Source organism: Phoca vitulina, unplaced genomic scaffold, assembly GCF_004348235.1.
Source record: "Phoca vitulina isolate PV1807 unplaced genomic scaffold, GSC_HSeal_1.0 scaffold99, whole genome shotgun sequence".
Classification (NCBI taxonomy): domain Eukaryota; kingdom Metazoa; phylum Chordata; class Mammalia; order Carnivora; family Phocidae; genus Phoca; species Phoca vitulina.
This window is the reverse complement of record NW_022589802.1, coordinates 167,426-185,770: the sequence shown is the minus strand read 5'-3', so window position 1 is coordinate 185,770 and position 18,345 is coordinate 167,426. Positions and strand designations below refer to the sequence as shown.

The window sequence follows — 18,345 nt, the reverse complement described above, 5'->3', positions numbered from 1 at the left end:
GGCCCCCCTAACACCAGAAGCTCAGGCCCCCCTAACACCAGATCAGGCCCCCCTAACACCAGAAGCTCAGGCCCCCCTAACACCAGCTCAGGCCCCCCTAACACCAGAAGCTCAGGCCCCCCTAACACCAGATCAGGACCCCCTAACACCGTTGCAGCTACCACTACAGGGATGACTGCCCCAGGGAAGGACGCAGTGCCTTGGGAAGGGACAAGAGGCTAGGCCTTAGCCCCCTCTCCCCAGCCCAGGCTTAGCGGGAAACGGGGGGCCCAAAGCGCCGCATGGTCTGCATCACCAGGGAAAGCTGATCAAGAAAGGTCATGATGGAAATCCGGAGGAGGCGAGGATCTTTAGCTCTCCAGCGGCTGAAAGGGAGCAGAAAAGACAACCAAACTGGAGGTGGAAGCTTCTCCCCTTCCTTGCTCTGCCGCCCCCCCAAATCCAGTACACGAACCCTGACATCCCCATGAACGCCCCCCTCCCTGTACCCCAGTCCAGGCTGCAGGGAGACTGCAACCCCGCCACCCCGCCCCGTCCCTGGAAGTAACCCTTTATGGAGGATCTCTGTGTGTCCCGCAGAGCGCCCAGCAGAGTGGAGACCGGGCCTGCCACCTGCTGCCACTCCCAGCCGGCCCCTTCCAGAACTTACACGGCCATGACGCTGCCGCTCACTGTGAGCTGCTTCTCAACAGCCCCTCCGTGGGGTTCGGCATCTGGGGCCAGGGACCCACAGGCGATCTCCGCCTCCAAGCTGGACGGGAAAGGCACGCAGAGGGCACTGGAGGAGATTCGCTTAAGGCACCATCCAAACGACTTTGTGCCTGGGCCCCGCTTCCCAGGCCACCCTGACTGGCTCCGTCCCCTTCGGGACAGCTCCCACCCCCTCCCGGCCCTAATCACGCCCAGTCACCCCGAGACCTAAGCTCCGCTCTCATTTCTTAGCCTCCCCGTCCCCCGCCCCGTGACGCCAAGCCTGGCCCATCCCGCCCCCCGCCCCCGGCAACCGGGCCATGCCCCTGCTCTCCCTCCTTCCTCCCCCGACCCATCCCTCTGAAGCCACCCCGTCCGCACCCCGCTCGCATCTCTTTGCCGCGCCCCCGGCTCCCCTCTGTGCTTGCTTCTCTCCCTCCAACCAGCCCGGGCCGGCCCCCCCAGCCGCCCCCGGTTACCGCTGCCCCTCTCCCTGTCCGCCCCCAGGCTGCCCCGACCCTTCCGTCCCTCTGCAGCCCGTGGCGCCCACAGCCAGCCCCCGGCCCAGGCCCCCCCCGCCCGCCGTCCGTTCGCGTAGGATACAATACGTGTATTCGGCTTTCCAGCCTTGGGATCTTGGAAGCAGCGTCCCCGCCTGGCCCCGGGACGTGCCGTGGGCGCGAGACAGGCCGGGCCCTGCCAGCGGCAGGTCGCCCCCGCGCCACCGGGAAAGCCGGGGCCGCCGCGGCCACCGAGGCAGTCATGGCCGTCCCGGCCGCTGTCCACACCTCCCGCCCCGCCGCCTGCGCCTGCGCCCGCGCCTGCCGCCTGCACGGCCGCCCCGCCCCGCCTCTCGGGAACCCCGCCCTCCAAGGCGACCTTAGGGCTCCCGCGCAAACGGGCTCCTAGTGGGGCCGCCGGCCATGGGGTCGCTTTCCGCCCTTGGGCCCTGGGAGACCCCCCGGCTGCCCAGCCAATGAGCGCTTCCTCACAAAGCTCAGCGCCTTCGCCCGCAATGCAACCCGGGCTCCCCGGAGCGCCCGCGCCATTGCCCCCTCGTGCCCTCCCCCGTGATTCTGCAGGGCCCCTGCCAGTCCCCCTCTCGCTCAGTCAGCTCTGCCGTGAGCTCCTGGAGGCCCCGCCCCCTGGCTGCCTAGCCAATGAGCGCTCTCCACGAAGCCCCGCCCCTCAGAACTCGGTGTGATGCCCAGGGCGCCTGCGCAAAACGACCCTGCCCTTGGGAGGCTGCCGGGACTATGCTCGGTTGTACCGCGTCGACCCGGCGGCCCGTGGCTTCCGGGGGGCCCCTCATGGCTGCGTGGCCAGTGAGCGCTCCTCCGCGAAACACTGCCCCGTAGAGTGACGTGTGACCCCGTCGCACCTCCGCAAACCCGTTGTGCCTCAGCTCGACCCCCACCCCTGTCCAAGACCTCGTGTGAGGCCACCAGACTCGTGGCCTGTTGCCCGCCCCGTCTCTTCCTCGGGTTCAATGTCCCCACGACATGCGGCCCGACGTCCTTGCAGCGATTCGTGGATGGGAGATGGGAGAGAGCCCCCGACGGACACCGGGCCGCCCCCCGCCCCCATCGCCGGTACGGGTGGAGAACCCAAAGTGGCCTTCAGAGGGGGCGACCCCTGAGATGAGCGGATCAGATCTGCGTTTTGGAAAGATCACTAAGTGGCTCCTGTGGGAGGGCAAGCCTGCCAGCGGGCAGAGCCACGCGGAGGCGAGGAGAGACATGGTGGTCCCTGGAACTCAAGTAGTGGCCGTGGAAAACGACTCATGTCCTAGAGGCAAAACCAGAATGCAAAGCGGAAATCACTAAAATCCCAACTTAGTAAACTACGGTATAGATAGATGCACAGAAAGCCTGGAACAATACCCCCAAGTGTAAATACCCATTATCTCCGTGTGGTGGCATTGTGGGGGATTTCGAGTTCCTTTTGGGGTTTTTCTTCCCCCCCAAAAGGCCAACAGTGATCTTACATGACATTTCTTTCTTTTCATTTTCTCTTTTATTTATTTTTATTTTTATTTTTATTTTTTGTTTAAAGATTTTATTTATTTATTTGAGAGAGAGACACAGCAAAAGAGGGAACACAAGCAGAGGGAGAGGGAGAAGCAGACTCCCCGCTGAGCAGGGAGCCCCATGCGGGGCTCGATCCCAGGACCCTGGGACCATGACCTGAGCTGGAGGCAGACGCTTAACGACTGAGCCACCCAGGCGCCCTCTTTTATTTTTTTTAAGTAGTCTCTACACCTGACGTGGGGCAAAAAACTCATGTCCCCCAGACCAAGAGTCGCATGCTCTACTGACTGAACCAGCCGGCCGGGCACCCCCATAATCAAAAAGGTGTTTTTAATGTGACATGAGATTCCACTGTGGAATGTTGTGTTACTTTTCTGTGTTCCTCCTTTGGTAATCATAGGGAATTACATAAAACTGAACTATATCATCAAATCCTGCTGGATCTCCCCTCAAAACAGACCCCAAGTCAGACCACTTCCCTCCCTCTCCATTGCTAGTCCCGAGTGGAAGCCACCATCCGTCCAACTCCTTCACCAGCTTCCTGACTGGTTTTCTACTATACTTTTGCTCCTCTACAGCCTGTTCTCCACACAACAGAATTACCTCTTAATTTTTAAAATAAGTCACATCACGGGGCGCCTGGGTGGCTCAGTCGTTAAGCGTCTGCCTTCGGCTCAGGTCATGATCCCAGGGTCCTGGGATCGAGTCCTGCATCAGGCTCCCTGCTCCGCGGGAAGCCTGCTTCTCCCTCTCCCACTCCCCCTGCTTGTGTTCCTGCTCTCGCTATCTCTCTCTCTGTCAAATAAATAAATAAAACCTTTAAAAAAAAAAAAAGTCACATCACATTGCATCCCTGTTTAAAATCCTAAAATGATTTTCCATTGCCCTTGGAATAGTATCTAAACTCCTTGATGTAGCTTATAAAAACTCTGTGTGGGGGCGCCTGGGTGGCTCAGTCGGTTAAGTGGCCAACTCTCGGTTTCAGCTCAGGTCATGATCTCAGGGCCATGAGATCTAGCCCAGCATTGGGCTCCATGCTCAGCAGGAAGTCTGCTTGAGATTCTCTGATTGTCTCTCTCTCTGCCCCTTCCCCCTCTCAAAATCGAATAAATAAATCTTCAAAAAAACTCAACTGTGTGTGACCTGAGCTCCCAGCTCGTCCATCCATACCCTCACCTGTCTGCTCCTGCATTCTCTGTAGCCTGTGGGGCCTTCTCTTTGCTCCTGACCAAGGGTGACCTGCCCCTACCCCTTTGCATTTATTCTTCTATTTGGAAGACTCTGTCCACAAACCTTCCCATGGTTGGCTCCTCCTTGTCATTAGGATCTTGGCTCCAGTGTCACCTTTGAAGGGCCGTCTGGGTCACCGATCGAACATACTCCCCCCAGGCACCATTCATCACATTTGCCCATTTCAGTCTACTGCATTGCATTTATCATAATCTGAAATGACAATCTTGTTTTCTTTACTTTTATATCGTTCGTATATCTCTCTGGTACCTTTTTGTTGTTGTTCTGTGCAGTTTCTTTTTAAAGATTTATTTATTTATTTTAGAGAGGCCATGAGCAGGGGGAGGCACAGAGGGAGAGAGAGAGAAGCAGACTCCCTGCTGAGCAGGGAGCCCAACACGGGGCTGGATGTCAAGACCCTGAGATCATGACTGGAGCGGAAATCAAGAATATCAAGAATCAGATGCTTGACCGACTAAGCCACCCAGGCACCCCCATCAGTGCAGTTTCTGGAGTACGAGGTTTGCTGCTTGTTTAATGAAAGAGAGTATTAAATACAAAAGTCATCACTGTCTGGACCCAGCAATCCCACATATAGGCAGTTACTTCACAAATATGGAACAACATATGCACAAAATCACTAACTGTAAGATAATTGGTCCTAGAAAACTATTGGACACCATATACATGCCCATCAGCAGGGAACTGGTGAAATCAACTATGGTACATTCATACAATAGTCCTGAGCAGCAGTAAGAAAAAGAAGGAAAATCCCTAGTGAAAAATGAAATGATTTCCAGGATATATTGTTGTGTAAAAAAAAAGCAAAGTGCAAAGGACACACACACACTCTCTCTCACAGACACACATGCTTATTAGAAAAAAAAAAAGGAAGGAGAAACCTGAAACTAATGAAAATAGTCACCCACAGGGAGGTGAGATGGTGTGGGATTTCTTGGATCATACCATTTTGTGTAGTTTTGACTTTGAACAAAAAGTACATTTGGGAAATCTAAAAAAATCAAATGTGAAAATTGAATAAAACCAAAAACAAATGAAAACAAATAAAACAAAACAAATGAGCCTAACTGCATATCCAAATGATAACAAAACCACACAGAGAAAATAATTCAGGTGACTACTTTTAAATCAGTTTTCTGCTTGTATATCCCTGCACGGGATATATTCTAAGGACAAAAGAACTGACCTTATTCTTAGTATGTTTGCTCTCAGCAATGGTAGTGATGAGATTACAGTGAAGCCATTTTGGGTGTACTTCAAGATAGACTACCAGGTGGATCAAATGAATCAATATATTGATGTTGTCAGGAACCAGAATTCTCACTGTTGCATGAGGGAAGGTGGGAAAGGACTGTGATGTTGGATTGGAATTGAGGACTGCAGTATGAACTTAAATAATACGGTTACCTAGTTTTGTCTGGTAGAAGAGCCTAGAAGCAATGACCACACCTTACATCCAAACCTTGGTTTCTCACTACCATTCTCTGCTAAAAGGAACCAGAGCTTCTTGGAGAAATGGCTGCTTCTAGAGCTGGGGCAGGAAAAAATACAAGATAAGCCTGGAGCACTTTGTAGTGCCAAAAAGTAAGTAAGGGCTTGAAACACAAAAGGATGAGGCATGGCCAAGGGACACGGGAGCCAAGCAGAAAGAACCACAGCTAGAACAATGTGATCATCTGAAAGGATATTAGACCTTTCGGAGAGGAGTATGACTGGGAAGGGAGCACCAAGGATGGTGCTGGAGTGCCGGCAATGTTCTATATCTGGATATTGAGGGGACAGATACATGGGTGTATTTACTTTAAAAATCCATCGAGCCGTACACTGATGAATAATGCATGTTACTGTATGCATGCTATAGTCCAATAAAAATTACCCCCCAAAACAATATTCTTGGATTCTAAGTCATTGAATAAAAAAACCCCGATGCATCTACCATGATAATCAAGAAAAGAGAGCAGGGAAAAAGGAAAGCTCTTTCAAGAGAAATGCTGCCAACTGAGAATTGTAGACAGCAAGCAAGCATCGGCAAACCACCATCGTGAAGCCACCACTTCATTCCGGCCCGGATCCTACTCGTACGACGGTAAAACCAGCAGACAGAGGTTGTCGGGGAAGAAGATCGTCACATGGTCACAAGGTATTACCCCAGACTACTTGTGCTTTAGGAAAGGAAGATGCAACTTTGTGAGGCATGTCAGACACGACCTTGACCATGTGACCAAACTGAGCCTCCCCAACAGTGGGACAGCCTGACCCCAATGCCTCTTGAAGCTGTTGGACGGGGGAGGGGAAAGGACATAGCAACTTCTCAAAGCACTTAAGCTGAATCTAATGAGGAAGGTGTCAGGAAAATCTAGACTCTGGAACATTCTACAAGGCAAGTGCTCTGGATTCTTTCAAAAATATTGTTGCTTGGAACGCCTGGGTGGCTCAGTGAGTGACGCGTCTGCCTTCGGCTCAGGTCATGGTCCCGGGGTCCTGGGATCGAGCCCCACATCGGGCTCCCTGCTCAGCGGGGAGCCTACTTCTCCCTCTCCCTCTGCCACTCCCCCTGCTTGTGCGCTCTCTCTCTCTCTCTCAACAAGTAAATAAATTTAAAAAATATTGTTGCCTGATTGCCTATGGAGGAGGGAGAGTTTTGAGAGACACAGGTGGCCTCCGGCTAAGTGCTACTGCCATTCACTGAGGCAGGCTGTGAAGAAACTGTGCTCGCTGAGGGGCTGATGAAGTGCGACGAGGGAAGGAGCTGTGCCTTCCAGTGCTGGCGTTGCCAGCATTTGGGACATGGTGGGTGCTCAGTGAATGTGCACTGAAGGAACGAATGAGCTATCTGCAGGAGGGCCAGGAGCTGTCTCAGTCGCTCTAGAGATGTGGCCTGGAGTCAGGAAAGCGGGCCAGGAGTGAAGCACAGAAATGGGAATGAAGGTGGACAAGCTCCCTTGGGAAGTGATAGAGCGAGAGAGGAGTGGTCTGGGGACAGGGCCCTGGAGCTCCCCACATTAAGAGGTAGAGTTTGTCGGGGGAAAGAACCAGCAAAGGAGCTAGAGAAGGAGTGAACACCTGAGAGGGGCATGCAGAGAGGCGGTTCCCCAGGAGCCCCGGAGGGGGGCAAGGGTGGCTGTCTCTCCGGCAGGCTTTTCAGGGCCCCGAGGTCTGGAGCTGGCTACACCTGTCATATCTGCTCCCGGGACAGCCTGGCCTGGCTAAGCTGTACCCTGTTGAACCTATCAGAGCTGGCGAGGCCCAGTTTTAGCCAGGCCTGTGCAGGAAGCCTGAAGGTGCCAGCGAATTGTGGGGCCAGCCTAGTTGCTTGGGTACCTCCAACTCAATGAGCCCCACCCTAAAGCAAATGCTGCTCTCCTGCGTCTGTCCCTCCTCCTGCGTGCCCTTGGGAAATGGCACCACAGGCATCTCATTCCAGGTGCCAGACCATTTCTGTCTGAGAGGCCCCTTCAGCTGGGCCCTTCACTCATCCTGTTGTCTCCTGGTATCATTGCAATTCATAGCAGGGCCCGTACGGTGCACTGTGTCCCCGGGGGTAGGGGCTGTCCCGAGGCCCCTCCCCAAGGGGCAGGCAGGGGGCCTCAGGGATCCACAGTGGCCAGGGCACAAAGGGTAGCAGGTGGGTCAGTACCCACCTCCTGGGTGGACACAGTGCTGGCCCTGTTGAAGAATCACAGCATTCAGAGCCCGCACGGGGCCACCCCTAGACTCTAGGGGCAAAGGCAGGGTGCGGCCTATGGCCTATGGTCTCCTCCCCTGACAGCACAGGCCCCTTCCCCCTGGGCCTCCCACTCCCCGCCCTGCAGCATCCTTTCCCCTCCTATCTTCCCTCCTTTGCCTGCCCAGCCACAGCTACACACTTGTGCACAGACAAGCTTCCAGAATGTGGGGTCCCCAGTCACTGTCACCACCTTCTCCCCTCCCCACCGTGCAGCCACTTCTTGCTCCCCAACATCACCAATGACTTTCTCGTTACTAATGCCTCTTGGCAGTACCAGACTACACCCCACTTTCTGGAAGGGTGTTCTTGGCTTCTCATACCGACCTTTCCTTGTGGCCTACTGTCAGGAAGCTCCTTGGCCTTTACCATGTCTCCAGTTGGTAAAATGCCTCAAGGCCCAATCCTCTCTTCTCTTTTCATGCTACACTCTCTGGGAAGCCACCTCATCTGTCCTCAGAGACCCTAGGACATCCTATCCACACCTAATTCCTGATCGTCATTGTAGAAGGCTGCACAGGGCTCTGGAACTGGACTGGGCCGGGGTCCCAGTCAACTCCTCCATCAGGGTCCCACCATACACCCTGAAGATCTCATTCCTGCCTCCATGTCCACCCTGATCCCCCGGCTGAGTTCCTGACCCCCACGTCCAAGTGTCCAGTGGATGGTTCCTAATCACCAGAGGGTTCTTGTCACTCCTGAGCCAGGAGAGCACTGGCACAAGGGACTCAACGACCATCTCTAGGGTCTGGTTGAAGTGCACATCTCTGTCACTCCCCTGCAGCGGACAGTTGCTGCTTGGGGCCACCATTTAGCCCTGGCTTTCGTAGAGAATCCCCCTCTCCCTCCCACCCATGCGTATCCAGGGGGCTGGCCTCCCACCACCCATCCCACCGCTTGCCAAAATGACTGGAGCATGACCTGATTCTGACCAATACAAGGACAGCGTTTATTTGCTGGGGGCATCGGAGAAAGAAGGTACACTACAGGGCGAGAAGGTGCTCCTTGCTGGCTGTGAACAAGACTCAGTGGAAACTGCAAGCAGCCATCTTTTGCTCCTGAGGCAACGGCCTGGGATGGAGCAGACACTTCAGGGTGCAGAGGGGAGGTAGGAAGAAACTGGGTATTTGGTGAAATTGTCCATCTGCTGCCAATACCCCTGGACTTCTCAGTTTGGTAAACCAATGTTTCCTTTATTGTTTAAACCAATTTCTTCCATGATTAGACCAATTATTGGAAACCAAAAGCAGCCTGGCTAATATAGTTCCTTTTGGGTAAGAGTCAGTCTCACGTTCACCTTTAGTGGGATTCAAAATTTCAACAAAAATTTCCTGACTCAAAATAAAATGAGAGCACTGGTAAGTATCACATGAGCTGCCAGACCACACCAGTTCCTGAGCGGGCCCTGCTGTTTGATATTCCCAGCTCTCGGGGGGAGCCAGGGACTTTCTTCTGCTCTTCAAAGCCTTCGCCCATTGGGCCTCTGTCTTCCCAGCCTGGGGACCCAGCATTCACCCCATGCGGCCCAGGCAGGAGGGCAGCTTCCTTCCAGTCTTGACAGCCCTAGGTATCCTCTGCCAAGGAGCAGGTGCCTAGTGACCTCTGGTGCCCATACACCAGGCAAGGTGGGAGGATCAGCGCCACCAGCCCAGGCTTCTACCCCCTCCCCGGCACTCTGGGGGTTCCTCTTAGGCAGTGAGGCGTGTGCAGAGTGAAAGGCCCTGTATCCATGCGGCAGGGGAAGGGTCCACTTCCACACTGTGGGTGAATGCAGGGTGTGGGAGCCTGGCCAAGGCTGAGTGACCTCAAGTCAGTCACCTGTCATCCCTCAGAGATGAGAAATGCTCACGTCCAGGAGGAGACAAGCAGAGAGAGTACCCAAAGAGCTGTGACGTGAAGGGCCGGGACATCGCATCTCTGGGCCATGCTTGGCCATTGCTCGGTTTTTGGCCTGTCTATGGAGTACAGGAGGAGGGCTGCAGACCTCTCCCCCCGGGGCTGGGTAAGGATGAAGGACAAGGAGCTTTCAAGAGTGGCCCCCATTGTGCAGAGTTAACAACTAGGGACCGACGTGGCACAGGGACTTGCCTGAGGTCATACCGCAGGGGTCCCCGACTCCCCGACCTGCTTTTCCTTGTCGAGTGCTCACTGGCTGCAGCGGCTGAGGGGGCCCCGGGGCTCGCTGTCACTTGGCCTCCTGCCAATGTCCCGAACCTGTCTGAGGTCAGGTGACGGGACTGGGCAGCAGGGGCCAGCTGCTTCCCCTTTCAGGCCTGAAGAAGAGTTTCTGGAGGGTGTATTCTCAGTGGGCTAAACATGATAGGCCAAAGCCCATCCCTTGGAACCCGTCCAAACAGCCCCTTTGTTCCTTTGCACCCTGGGGCATTTCTAGAAGCTGGCTGCACTCAGATGCTGGCTCCCCCACTTCACTGCTAGGTGCCTCGTTGTCTTACCTTTTGTGTGAGGTGTGGGAGCAAACCCACGTCAAGTGCTGTGAGCTCTGGCTGGCACCTAGCAAGAACCAGGTATGGGTACCCAGGTACCTGCCGGCGATGATGATGATGATGATGATGATGATGATGATGATGATGATGGTGATTATGAGCCAAATTGCAACAGGAGAACACATTTAATGCTACATGCAGCTTGTAGCCTGGCCGGGCTCCTCCCCACACTCTGAGAATCCTATTTGGAGAACCCCTTCTCCATAGCTTCAGTCACTTCGGGGTGCAGAAAGCGGTTAGCCAAGCGTTCGATGTCATCCAGCGTCAGGCGGTTCAGGGACCTCTCATAATCCTGAGGAGAGAAGGCCAGAAGGATTCAGGGGGTGCCGGTTGGGGGTACCCTATGACCGAGGCAGGGGATGGGCACAGCTGGGCGGGGAGTGGATGTCCTGGGCCGCCCTTCTCACCCTCTGTAGTTGATCCAGAACTCTGTTGGCATCTGCAGCGCTGAAGTGGCGGGCCAGGACTTTGGAGATCAGCTGCCAGGCTGGTGTGGGCGGTGGTGGGACCTCGGCCAGTCTCCGGGCGGTGCTTTCTTCCAGTAACACCTTCTCCAGAGGTTTGACCACTAGGTTGAGCTTGGAATTGGGCCCAACGCTGTAATCGGAGAGTCTTTTCCCATCTGCCAAAGAGAGATTGACGGAGTCGTTACCCACGGCGAAGCTCGGCAGCATCTGTCTGAGGAGGGTCCAGTCACCTCCCTGAGGGCAGAGCGGCCAGCACCCCATCCATCACACTCCTTCCCGGGCTCGGCCTAGACACCCCGTCCCCTGAATTCCTGCGGGGCTCCCTGGGCGTCTCCTCTTCCCGGGTACCTGCCAGGGCCTTGCCCTTGAACAGCAGCCGCTGCTGGCGCACGGGGACGTTGAGCTTCTCAGAGACCAGATGTTTCAGCGCGGACACCGGCTCGTCCTCCGACACCTGGCCGGGCCGAGGGTGCGAGGCAGGGGTTGAGTCCGCGGCCCCCGTCGAGGGAGGCTCTCCCGGCCTCCCCATCCCCGCCCTCGGCCCGGCCCAGCCCCGCGCCCAGGGGTGGTGAGTGCGCGAGCCGGCACGGCGCCGGGGGCCCGGTGACGCTACCTGCAGGCTGCACTCGCGGCCCTGGAGCGCTTTCACTGTCAGCTGCATGGCGGCCGCGGCGGCGTCCACTGCGGCGGGCGCGCACCCCAGCCGCCCCCCGCTGCGCGCCGCCGCCCCGGGCGCGCGCCGGAACCGCCCGCCGCCGCCGGAAGAAGCGCGGGGGGCGCGCCCAGGCCCCGCCCCCTTCCCGCCCCGCCCCGCGCGGCCCGGCCCGGCCCGGCCCTGGCGGCCCGGGAGGAGTCACCTTGGAGTCCCGCCTCGTGAACGCCCAGGGACCGCTGCGGCGACGGTGCCTGGAAGCCCGCCACGAGAGGGAGGAGGAGCGAGCTGGGCCAGGTTGGCTTCCCGTGGGAGCTGGGGCTTGGGGAGGACGGAGGGAGGGAGGAGGGAGGGAGGCAGGAGTACCGTCGCCCCCAGCGGACTGGTGGGGCGAGTCGTGCCAACCCTGCTTCTCTCGCTCAGGAGTCCACGTAACGGCCCAGTGCCCCACTGCCCGAGGGCCTTCTGCCTCCTCTCTTCTGGCCTGGCTGCAGAAAATCAGCTGAGCTTGGGAGCTGGCTGGGGAGCCGGGCCTCTGCCCTCATCCTCCCACGCTCATTCTAGAACAGTAGGGAGCACGTCTAACAGGGGATGCATGGGGAAGGAGGGTTGGGAGAGTCTGTGCAGAGGTCACCATCGTTACACAAGCCAGCCCTCCAACCTGGCCCACATCTACCCAGCCACACCCTTCCTACCCCAGCCCACCCCCAGGCCCCTAAGGGCAAAGACTGGAAGGCACCCAAGCTTGCTTCTCTCTTTTATTGAAATATATTTTCTGAGCAGTGCCCACCTACCTAACTCAGCATGGCCTCTTTGGCACTGAAAGCTGGAGAATAAAAAACCAGTAAAAAAAATAAGCCTGGATTTTTTTTCTGAGTGCATAGTGCATGAGAGCTGAAGGCCTTTGGTACACAAGAACTGTGGGTACAGTGGGTGGAGGGTGGGGGCGAAGGGTGGTGAAAGCTTGACCCAGGGGCCTCAGGGGACTGGGCACAGGTTGCTATAGATGAAGTGGCCAATGACCAAGGCCAGCATTTCTGAGGTGCCGCTTAGTGCTACAATGAAGGGGGCCTGGGAGGCATAGTCTGCTTGAAGGCGACGGAGGGACAACTGCAGCATGGCCAAGGCCAGCAGGCTGTTCTGTACCCCTACCTCAATGCTGACCGTCCGCCGCTGGGCCACTGGCAGCTTCAGGCATGTGGCCAGGCAGTAGCCCACCAGGAGGCCAACCAGGGGCACTGTGAGGCCCACCAGCACGATGGGCAGCCTGACGCCTGCCAGGATGAAGACCCCCATGCGGTAGGCCAGGAAGAGGCCACCCAGGAGAAGCACAAAGCTGAAGGGCTTGATGACCTGCAGCAGCAACTGGGAGAACTTGGGGAGCTTGGACTTGATCACCACGCCTGCTGCTATGGGGATGGCGATGAACAGCAGGGTCCCCAGGATCTTGGAGATGGGCACGTGGAGTGTTTCATGGATGCTGAGCAGGCGGCTGTAGATGGCTGAGGACAATGGCAGGAAACCGGTGGCAGCCACTGTTGAGATGAAAGTCATGGAAATGGCCAGGGTGACGTCCCCTCCAAGGAGGAGGCTGAAGAGGTAGCTCCCCCCGCCGCCGGGTGCCGAGCAGGTGATGATGAGGCCTAGAGCCAGGGCCTTGGGCAGCATGAAGACCTTGGCCATCAGGAAAGCATAGAAGGGCATGACCAGGAACTGGCCTAGGAGGCCCAGCAGCATGGGCTGGGGGCTCTGCAGGAGCCCCTTCAGAACCTCGAGTTCTACTTTGCACCCAAATGAACACTTGTTGACAAAGATAAGAGGCAGGAGCAAGTAGAGTATTGGGTTCTCTGAGAAGTGGACCAAGTCGGTGCCAAGGGTGGTGGGGGGGTCTTCAGCAGGTGAGACCTTGATGCAGAAATCTCTCCGTTCCTCAATTAGCATGGGTGGGGCCTCGTGGGGGTCCATGAGCTGGATGTGGAGTGGGGCCAGCCCAGGCAGGCCCGAGTGGATGCTCACCACAAAGCCGCCCCCCCCGCCCCAGGTTATGGCACTCACATTCTTGATGGTCAGCACCTCTGTGTCCAAGGAGGTGACCCTCAGCATGGGGCCAGGCCCTGTCCTGTTGCCCTGGCCTGGGTACTGGCTCGAGATCACAATGATGCCCTCGCTCTCCTCTGGGAACTCAAACTCCATCACAGAGCCATCCCCGATGCTCAAGTACTGGCCCCCTGTCAGTGGCACAGTATGGCCCAGAGCTGTGCTGAGGTTGGCCCTGGCTAGTCCCTGGGCTCCCAAAGGCAGGCTGACAAGTAGCAAGAAAGCCCTGAACATGCCTAGGGGGCCAGGGCAACCTCCCCCCCGTCCCAGTCCAGGCCACCACTGGGAGTTGCCCCTGCCCCTCCGAAACACCATGGCTCCTCCCAGAGGACCGTGTGCCCAGGCCCTCTGTGGCTCAGGAGAGCAGCCCCACTGGTGCCGTCGGGTTGTCTGGAGAAGGGTCCATGGGCCGGGCTGGCCCTGTGCTGTGTTCTTTGATGGCAGCGCTCTTCCTGAGGAGAGAAGGGACACAGAAAGGTGGCTGGTAAGGGCGAGCAGCTGTGAGTCCAGGAGCAAGGGGATCTGGAAGCCCACTACCGGGAGACCTAGCAGAGCCCCTAGCACCAAATCCAGGAACAGAAAGGCAATGCCCCGTGCTGGCCCTTGAGTGCCATTTGGCTGTCCCCTTCCCCAGCATACCTGCCTCAAGTTTCCCATCCCTCACCCAGAGGGGCCATCTACAGAGAGGAGTTCCCTTCCAGACTGCTGCTACCTGCTGCTTTCCCTGGCCTTTTCTAGCACAGTGAACATGCAGAAATGTCCTGATACCAAGGGATCTGGGAGAGCCACCCCCAACCGTGTCACCACTAGCCTGTTCCCCACGGGCTTCGACTGACACAGACACAGAGGGGCCACAGGGATGCCGCACCCAGGATGAAATCTCTGAAAGGCTGCATGGGGATGGCAGACCAGCCTGCTGAGAGCTGGGTGCTGAAACACCGGCTCGGGCCACATCTGAGAGGCCATCAGGGTGTTTGAGCGTCGTTGGCCAGGCCGAAAGCAGCCGGCAAAGTGGCGTGTGCGGTGAGTGGGTAAGCATCTGGCCGAAGGCCTCGGGGGCTGACATCTACCACGACATGCAGTTGTGAATGGTGCTGCTGTGGCCACCTGGTCTCCCCTACCTGCTGACAGTGGTGGGGTGGGGGTCCTGGCGCAGACAGCAGGTCCTCTCTCCCCAAGGAAACTGCTAGAAGGGGAAGCAGGAGGGGGTCAGACAGGACCACTGTGTTTGCTGGGTGCTTTTCTTCCTCCCGTCAGAGCTCCCACTCCTCTGGCAGTCCCCAGAATTTGAGCTCCTAGAAGCACTGTGTCACATCTGAGAGGCTCTGTCTGGAGTCCAGGGGCTCCTTCCCATGCCCACATGAGGCCCTACCAAAGCCTAGAACTTCCAGTGGGATTGTAAGTGTTTCTGGGTGGGGGGAGGGTGCCTCAGGAGGAAAGGTTTGTCTGCTTCCACTTCTCAGTCTGGGCAGCCGGCATCACCTGCTGGAACTGGGGCAACCAGGGCAGGGACACAGTGGTTTAGCCTCACTACTGTCGGTTGCCTCACAGTGCCTCACTGCAGTGTCTCAGTCCTGGAAGAGGCCCTTGCCTCTCCAGATCTATCAATCTTTGGCCCTGTTCCCCCTCATCTGAGACTGGGGAGCTGGGGAAGTAGGGGGTGAAGGGCAGGTTAAGCAAAAAGCTCATCCCTGGGAAAGTTCCCCCACCCCTGCATGCCATGGCCTCTGCTGGTTTGGAGTTTGGGTCACTTACCCTGGAGGCCTTGGTCCAGCTTTGCATCCCACCGCGGAAGAGGGAGGCAGGAAAACCAGAGGGAGTATGAGAAGCAAAGCGGAAGGGAGTCACAGGGAAAAGATGACAGCACCCGGGACTGAAGCCACTGGGGTGGTGTGAATCAGTTCAGAAGGGAGAGGAGGCTAAGGGCCATCCACCCTGTCCTTCCAGTACGGCTGGCGGCTTTGAGTCACTGCAAGAGGGTTCTGGCCCAGAGCCCACACCATTTCTGCTTGAGGGACTGGAACAGTTTGAGCAGATGCACCCCAAGGCAGGGGAGGGAACCCTGGGCCGACCGCTTTTTCCACACCGGCCGTGGGTTCGCTGTTCGGACGGCTGGCGTTGCCGACCCGGGGCTCCTCCCTACCCGGGAGTCCGGAAGTCGCCGGGTTAGGCACAGAGCTCGAGTGCGAGCCAAGGAGGGAGCGGCGCCCCGCCGCCGCCGCGCTCGCGCCGCCGTCCTGCAGTCGGCAGGCGGGTGAGCCGCCGGGCGGTCCCCGGATCGCGCTAGTGGCCCTCACGCCACTCCCAGGCCCTGCGGCCGCGCCCGTCCCTGGCCGGGCCCGGCCGCCGGAGCGAGCGAGCGAGCACGGAGCCGGGCCGGGGCCGGGGCCGGGGGCCGCCTTCCGCCCGCCCTTTCCGGCCCAAAGCTCTCACCTGCCGCCGAGGCCCGGGAGCTCGGCGCCGGGGAAGCGCCTGCCCGGCCGGCGGACGCCTGCGAGCTGGGCCCGCTGGGGGCCCGCCTCGCTCGCTGGCGCCCCGGCCCCGCCCCGCCCCGCCCCGCCCCGCCGAGGCCCCGCCCCCACCCCCCGCGGCGGCCGCTGCCTCACCTCCGGCGACCGGGGCCGGTTCCGAGCGGATATGACGCATCCGGGAGCGACGAGCTGGCGCGGGCGCGCGGCCCTGGATGCCTTCCGGGGCGTGGCTGGGCCGCTGCTCCGAGTGGTCTGTAGTTGGCGACCGGGCGACAGGTGCCGGCTCTCGGGCCAGTGGGACACAGGGCTCGCTCGGCCCGGGGGGCTGTGGTGGTGGCGGGAGTCCAGGGTCGGGCTGCGCCTAGTTCCACCTTCCCTCGTTCGAGCAATGACCGAGTGTCTGCTTCCAAACTGTGCGACACCAGTGGGCTTGTCCGCCTTTCCAAACTATTTGGCGCCACTAGCAGGGTCTGAAGGCTTCACGGAAAAGGAATGCAAACAGATGGCCTAAGTTGGGCAAAGAGGTGGTGAGGGCGTAGAAAGGACACGGGGAGACGATAAGCGAGTGCTGAGGCCAAGGGGACCTGCATGTTCGGAAAGGCTGCTGGGCCACTGCAGTCAGTCCGCCCGTGGGACGGTGGCCCCCCACTGCTCGGGAAGGACTTGTCACAGCCGTGATGGAGGCTAGTGGTCCTGAGTCACAGGTCCTTGCCCACAGCAGGTGCTGAAGACACATCGCGGAGAATGGCAACAAAACAAACCAGCATCTGTATTTTATTTTTTTCAGGCACATAGTGACTTTAATAATAAAACTATTAGTTTAAACTTAAATACATTTTACTTATTTAAAAATTGTGTTTCATAAAGTTCAGATGGGTAGTATATGTGATATGTAAACAGATAAACACATGGTGGGGTGTATGCTCAAGAGGGTTTGATTGATGTCAGCGATCAAAAACATTCAGAGGCCCTAGCTCTAGGCTGTTCTCTAGCCTCAGAGGACCAGTAAGGCATAAGCCATTGGTGTGTGTGTACTCTGTGTCTCAGAACATCCTCCATACCATCCCTCTCAAATGAGGGTGAGGGGGTCCTGACGGAAGCAGCCTGGCACGGGTGAGAGGCCTGCGTTGGGCACAGCGCTGCAACGAAGAGGCAGTTTGCAAAAGGGCAGTGGGGGTGGGGCTGTCTGAGGGCGGGTATTACCGGCCAGATGGAGAAGGGGAATGGGTCAGCCAGAAGAGCTGGGGAAGGAAAACCTAAAAGACTTGTCCTCCCTGGAGGAAACCTGTGTTTTAATAATCCAACTACATGGAAATTGGTGCCCGGGCTCAGGGGGGAGTAAATGGAGTTAGAAGGCTGCTCCCCATTACTGTCAATCACTTCGGCCCTCCCTGAAAAGCTAGAGTGGGCTGGTGGGGTGTCTGGCATGAGGGAATTGGGAGGCCTCTACAGGACAAAAGGACGGCTAATTAAAGGCAAGAGAATGTTCATAGTTGGTTTAGGGGATTAATAATTTACCCCAGGAGAGGAGGAAGGGCTCTACAAATCAATCAAAGATATCTAGTCCCAAAAGATAAGTCATCTGGACTGAGAGAACATATAGAACAAACGATAGTGACAGCCAAAACATAAATGCAGTTCAGATGGGAGACCTGCCACTGTACTATGTAATAGGGGCACAATGGCGACTCTGAGAGGTATGCTTTCCTCCTGGTCTCTGGGCAGCTGTCTCCAGGAATACTATGTGATAGATAAGCATGCATGGAAGACATGTTCTCTACAAGCACAAGTATGGCATGCATTTGGTATTTACAGGGAAGTGGTGGCAACTCTCATTTTTGCCTGCCCAGCATCAGGTAACAGCACCTCAATTTTCTTTGTGGGAGCTGTCCCTCCTCCACACTTGGTACACAAGGTCTGGATGTGGGTCACTCCAACACTGGCTTCTGTGGTGGGCACATGCCTAGGTGCAGCCAATTGGAGCCAGACAGACTGACACAAGGATAAGCCCATAATCTGATCTGGACCAACGAGAGCTAGTTCCCAGGGATTTGTACTACAAGTATTGGGACGGTGGGAGCTTTTTGGCTGGGATTGCTAAACTGGGACCTCTATTACTGCTCCCCCTATGTGGGGGAGACAGCATGTTTGAAAATGAAGCAAATACAGAGAAAAGTAGAGCCAAGAAATGGAGGGAGCTCATGTCCTGATAACGTGAGAGGGGCTAGAATCACCTGTGGGCATTGGGGTCCAATATGGGAACACTAAGTGCCCCAGCCCCTGTCATCACTTATTTTTGCTTATGTCAGTTTGAGTTGGGATCCTGGCACTTATAACAAAGATGACCTAACTACTAAAGGGTAGGTGGGGGGAGGGGCACCACCCTGGTGCCCGGGTGGAGGAGGACTGAAGGATAAAGCTTTACCTCCACTTTGGAAATTCGGGCAGGCTGTGCTCCA

At 57.1% G+C, this 18,345-nt stretch overlaps 3 protein-coding genes across 10 annotated transcripts; all 3 read right to left on the bottom strand.

Moving 5' to 3' along the window:
• Positions 1 to 8: 8 nt before the first annotated feature.
• LAGE3 (L antigen family member 3) lies at positions 9 to 1,664 on the bottom strand. Its single transcript, XM_032397507.1, has 3 exons — positions 1,294 to 1,664; positions 650 to 778; positions 9 to 365 (listed from the first exon to the last, which is right to left on the bottom strand). The coding sequence occupies exons 1-3, from the start codon at positions 1,452 to 1,454 to the stop codon at positions 251 to 253; spliced, it is 405 nt and encodes a 134-aa protein (XP_032253398.1). The 5' UTR covers positions 1,455 to 1,664; the 3' UTR covers positions 9 to 250.
• Positions 1,665 to 8,620: 6,956 nt separating this feature from the next.
• UBL4A (ubiquitin like 4A) lies at positions 8,621 to 11,400 on the bottom strand. The gene is made up of 4 exons (XM_032397447.1): positions 11,280 to 11,400; positions 11,015 to 11,120; positions 10,607 to 10,821; positions 8,621 to 10,491 (listed from the first exon to the last, which is right to left on the bottom strand). The coding sequence occupies exons 1-4, from the start codon at positions 11,325 to 11,327 to the stop codon at positions 10,381 to 10,383; spliced, it is 480 nt and encodes a 159-aa protein (XP_032253338.1). The 5' UTR covers positions 11,328 to 11,400; the 3' UTR covers positions 8,621 to 10,380.
• Positions 11,401 to 12,181: 781 nt separating this feature from the next.
• SLC10A3 (solute carrier family 10 member 3) lies at positions 12,182 to 16,037 on the bottom strand. Of its 8 annotated transcripts, none has more exons than XM_032397534.1 (4): positions 16,022 to 16,037; positions 15,171 to 15,189; positions 14,537 to 14,598; positions 12,182 to 13,867 (listed from the first exon to the last, which is right to left on the bottom strand). In XM_032397534.1, the coding sequence occupies exon 4, from the start codon at positions 13,728 to 13,730 to the stop codon at positions 12,297 to 12,299; it is 1,434 nt and encodes a 477-aa protein (XP_032253425.1). In that variant the 5' UTR covers positions 13,731 to 13,867; positions 14,537 to 14,598; positions 15,171 to 15,189; positions 16,022 to 16,037; the 3' UTR covers positions 12,182 to 12,296. The 8 variants fall into 8 exon arrangements, with proteins under 8 accessions (XP_032253425.1, XP_032253424.1, XP_032253423.1 ...); XM_032397533.1 differs by having other exon boundaries at positions 14,537 to 14,601; positions 16,022 to 16,034; XM_032397532.1 differs by lacking the exon at positions 16,022 to 16,037 and adding an exon at positions 15,849 to 15,923 and having other exon boundaries at positions 14,537 to 14,601.
• Positions 16,038 to 18,345: the final 2,308 nt, after the last annotated feature.

Bases quoted from the DNA above. Each gene is read 5' to 3' on its own strand.
- SLC10A3 (XM_032397534.1), bottom strand. From the start codon at position 13,730: ATGGTGTTTCGGAGGGGCAGGGGCAACTCCCAGTGGTGGCCTGGACTG.
- UBL4A (XM_032397447.1), bottom strand. From the start codon at position 11,327: ATGCAGCTGACAGTGAAAGCGCTCCAGGGCCGCGAGTGCAGCCTGCAG. The intron at 11,121-11,279 runs GTAGCGTCACCG...CGGCCCGGCCAG, and splicing joins GCCGCGAGTGCAGCCTGCAG to GTGTCGGAGGACGAGCCGGT. The intron at 10,822-11,014 runs GTACCCGGGAAG...TCTCTTTGGCAG, and splicing joins CAAGGGCAAGGCCCTGGCAG to ATGGGAAAAGACTCTCCGAT.
- LAGE3 (XM_032397507.1), bottom strand. From the start codon at position 1,454: ATGACTGCCTCGGTGGCCGCGGCGGCCCCGGCTTTCCCGGTGGCGCGG. The intron at 779-1,293 runs GTATCCTACGCG...AATCTCCTCCAG, and splicing joins GAAAGCCGAATACACGTATT to TGCCCTCTGCGTGCCTTTCC. The intron at 366-649 runs GTAAGTTCTGGA...GCTCCCTTTCAG, and splicing joins AGCGGCAGCGTCATGGCCGT to CCGCTGGAGAGCTAAAGATC.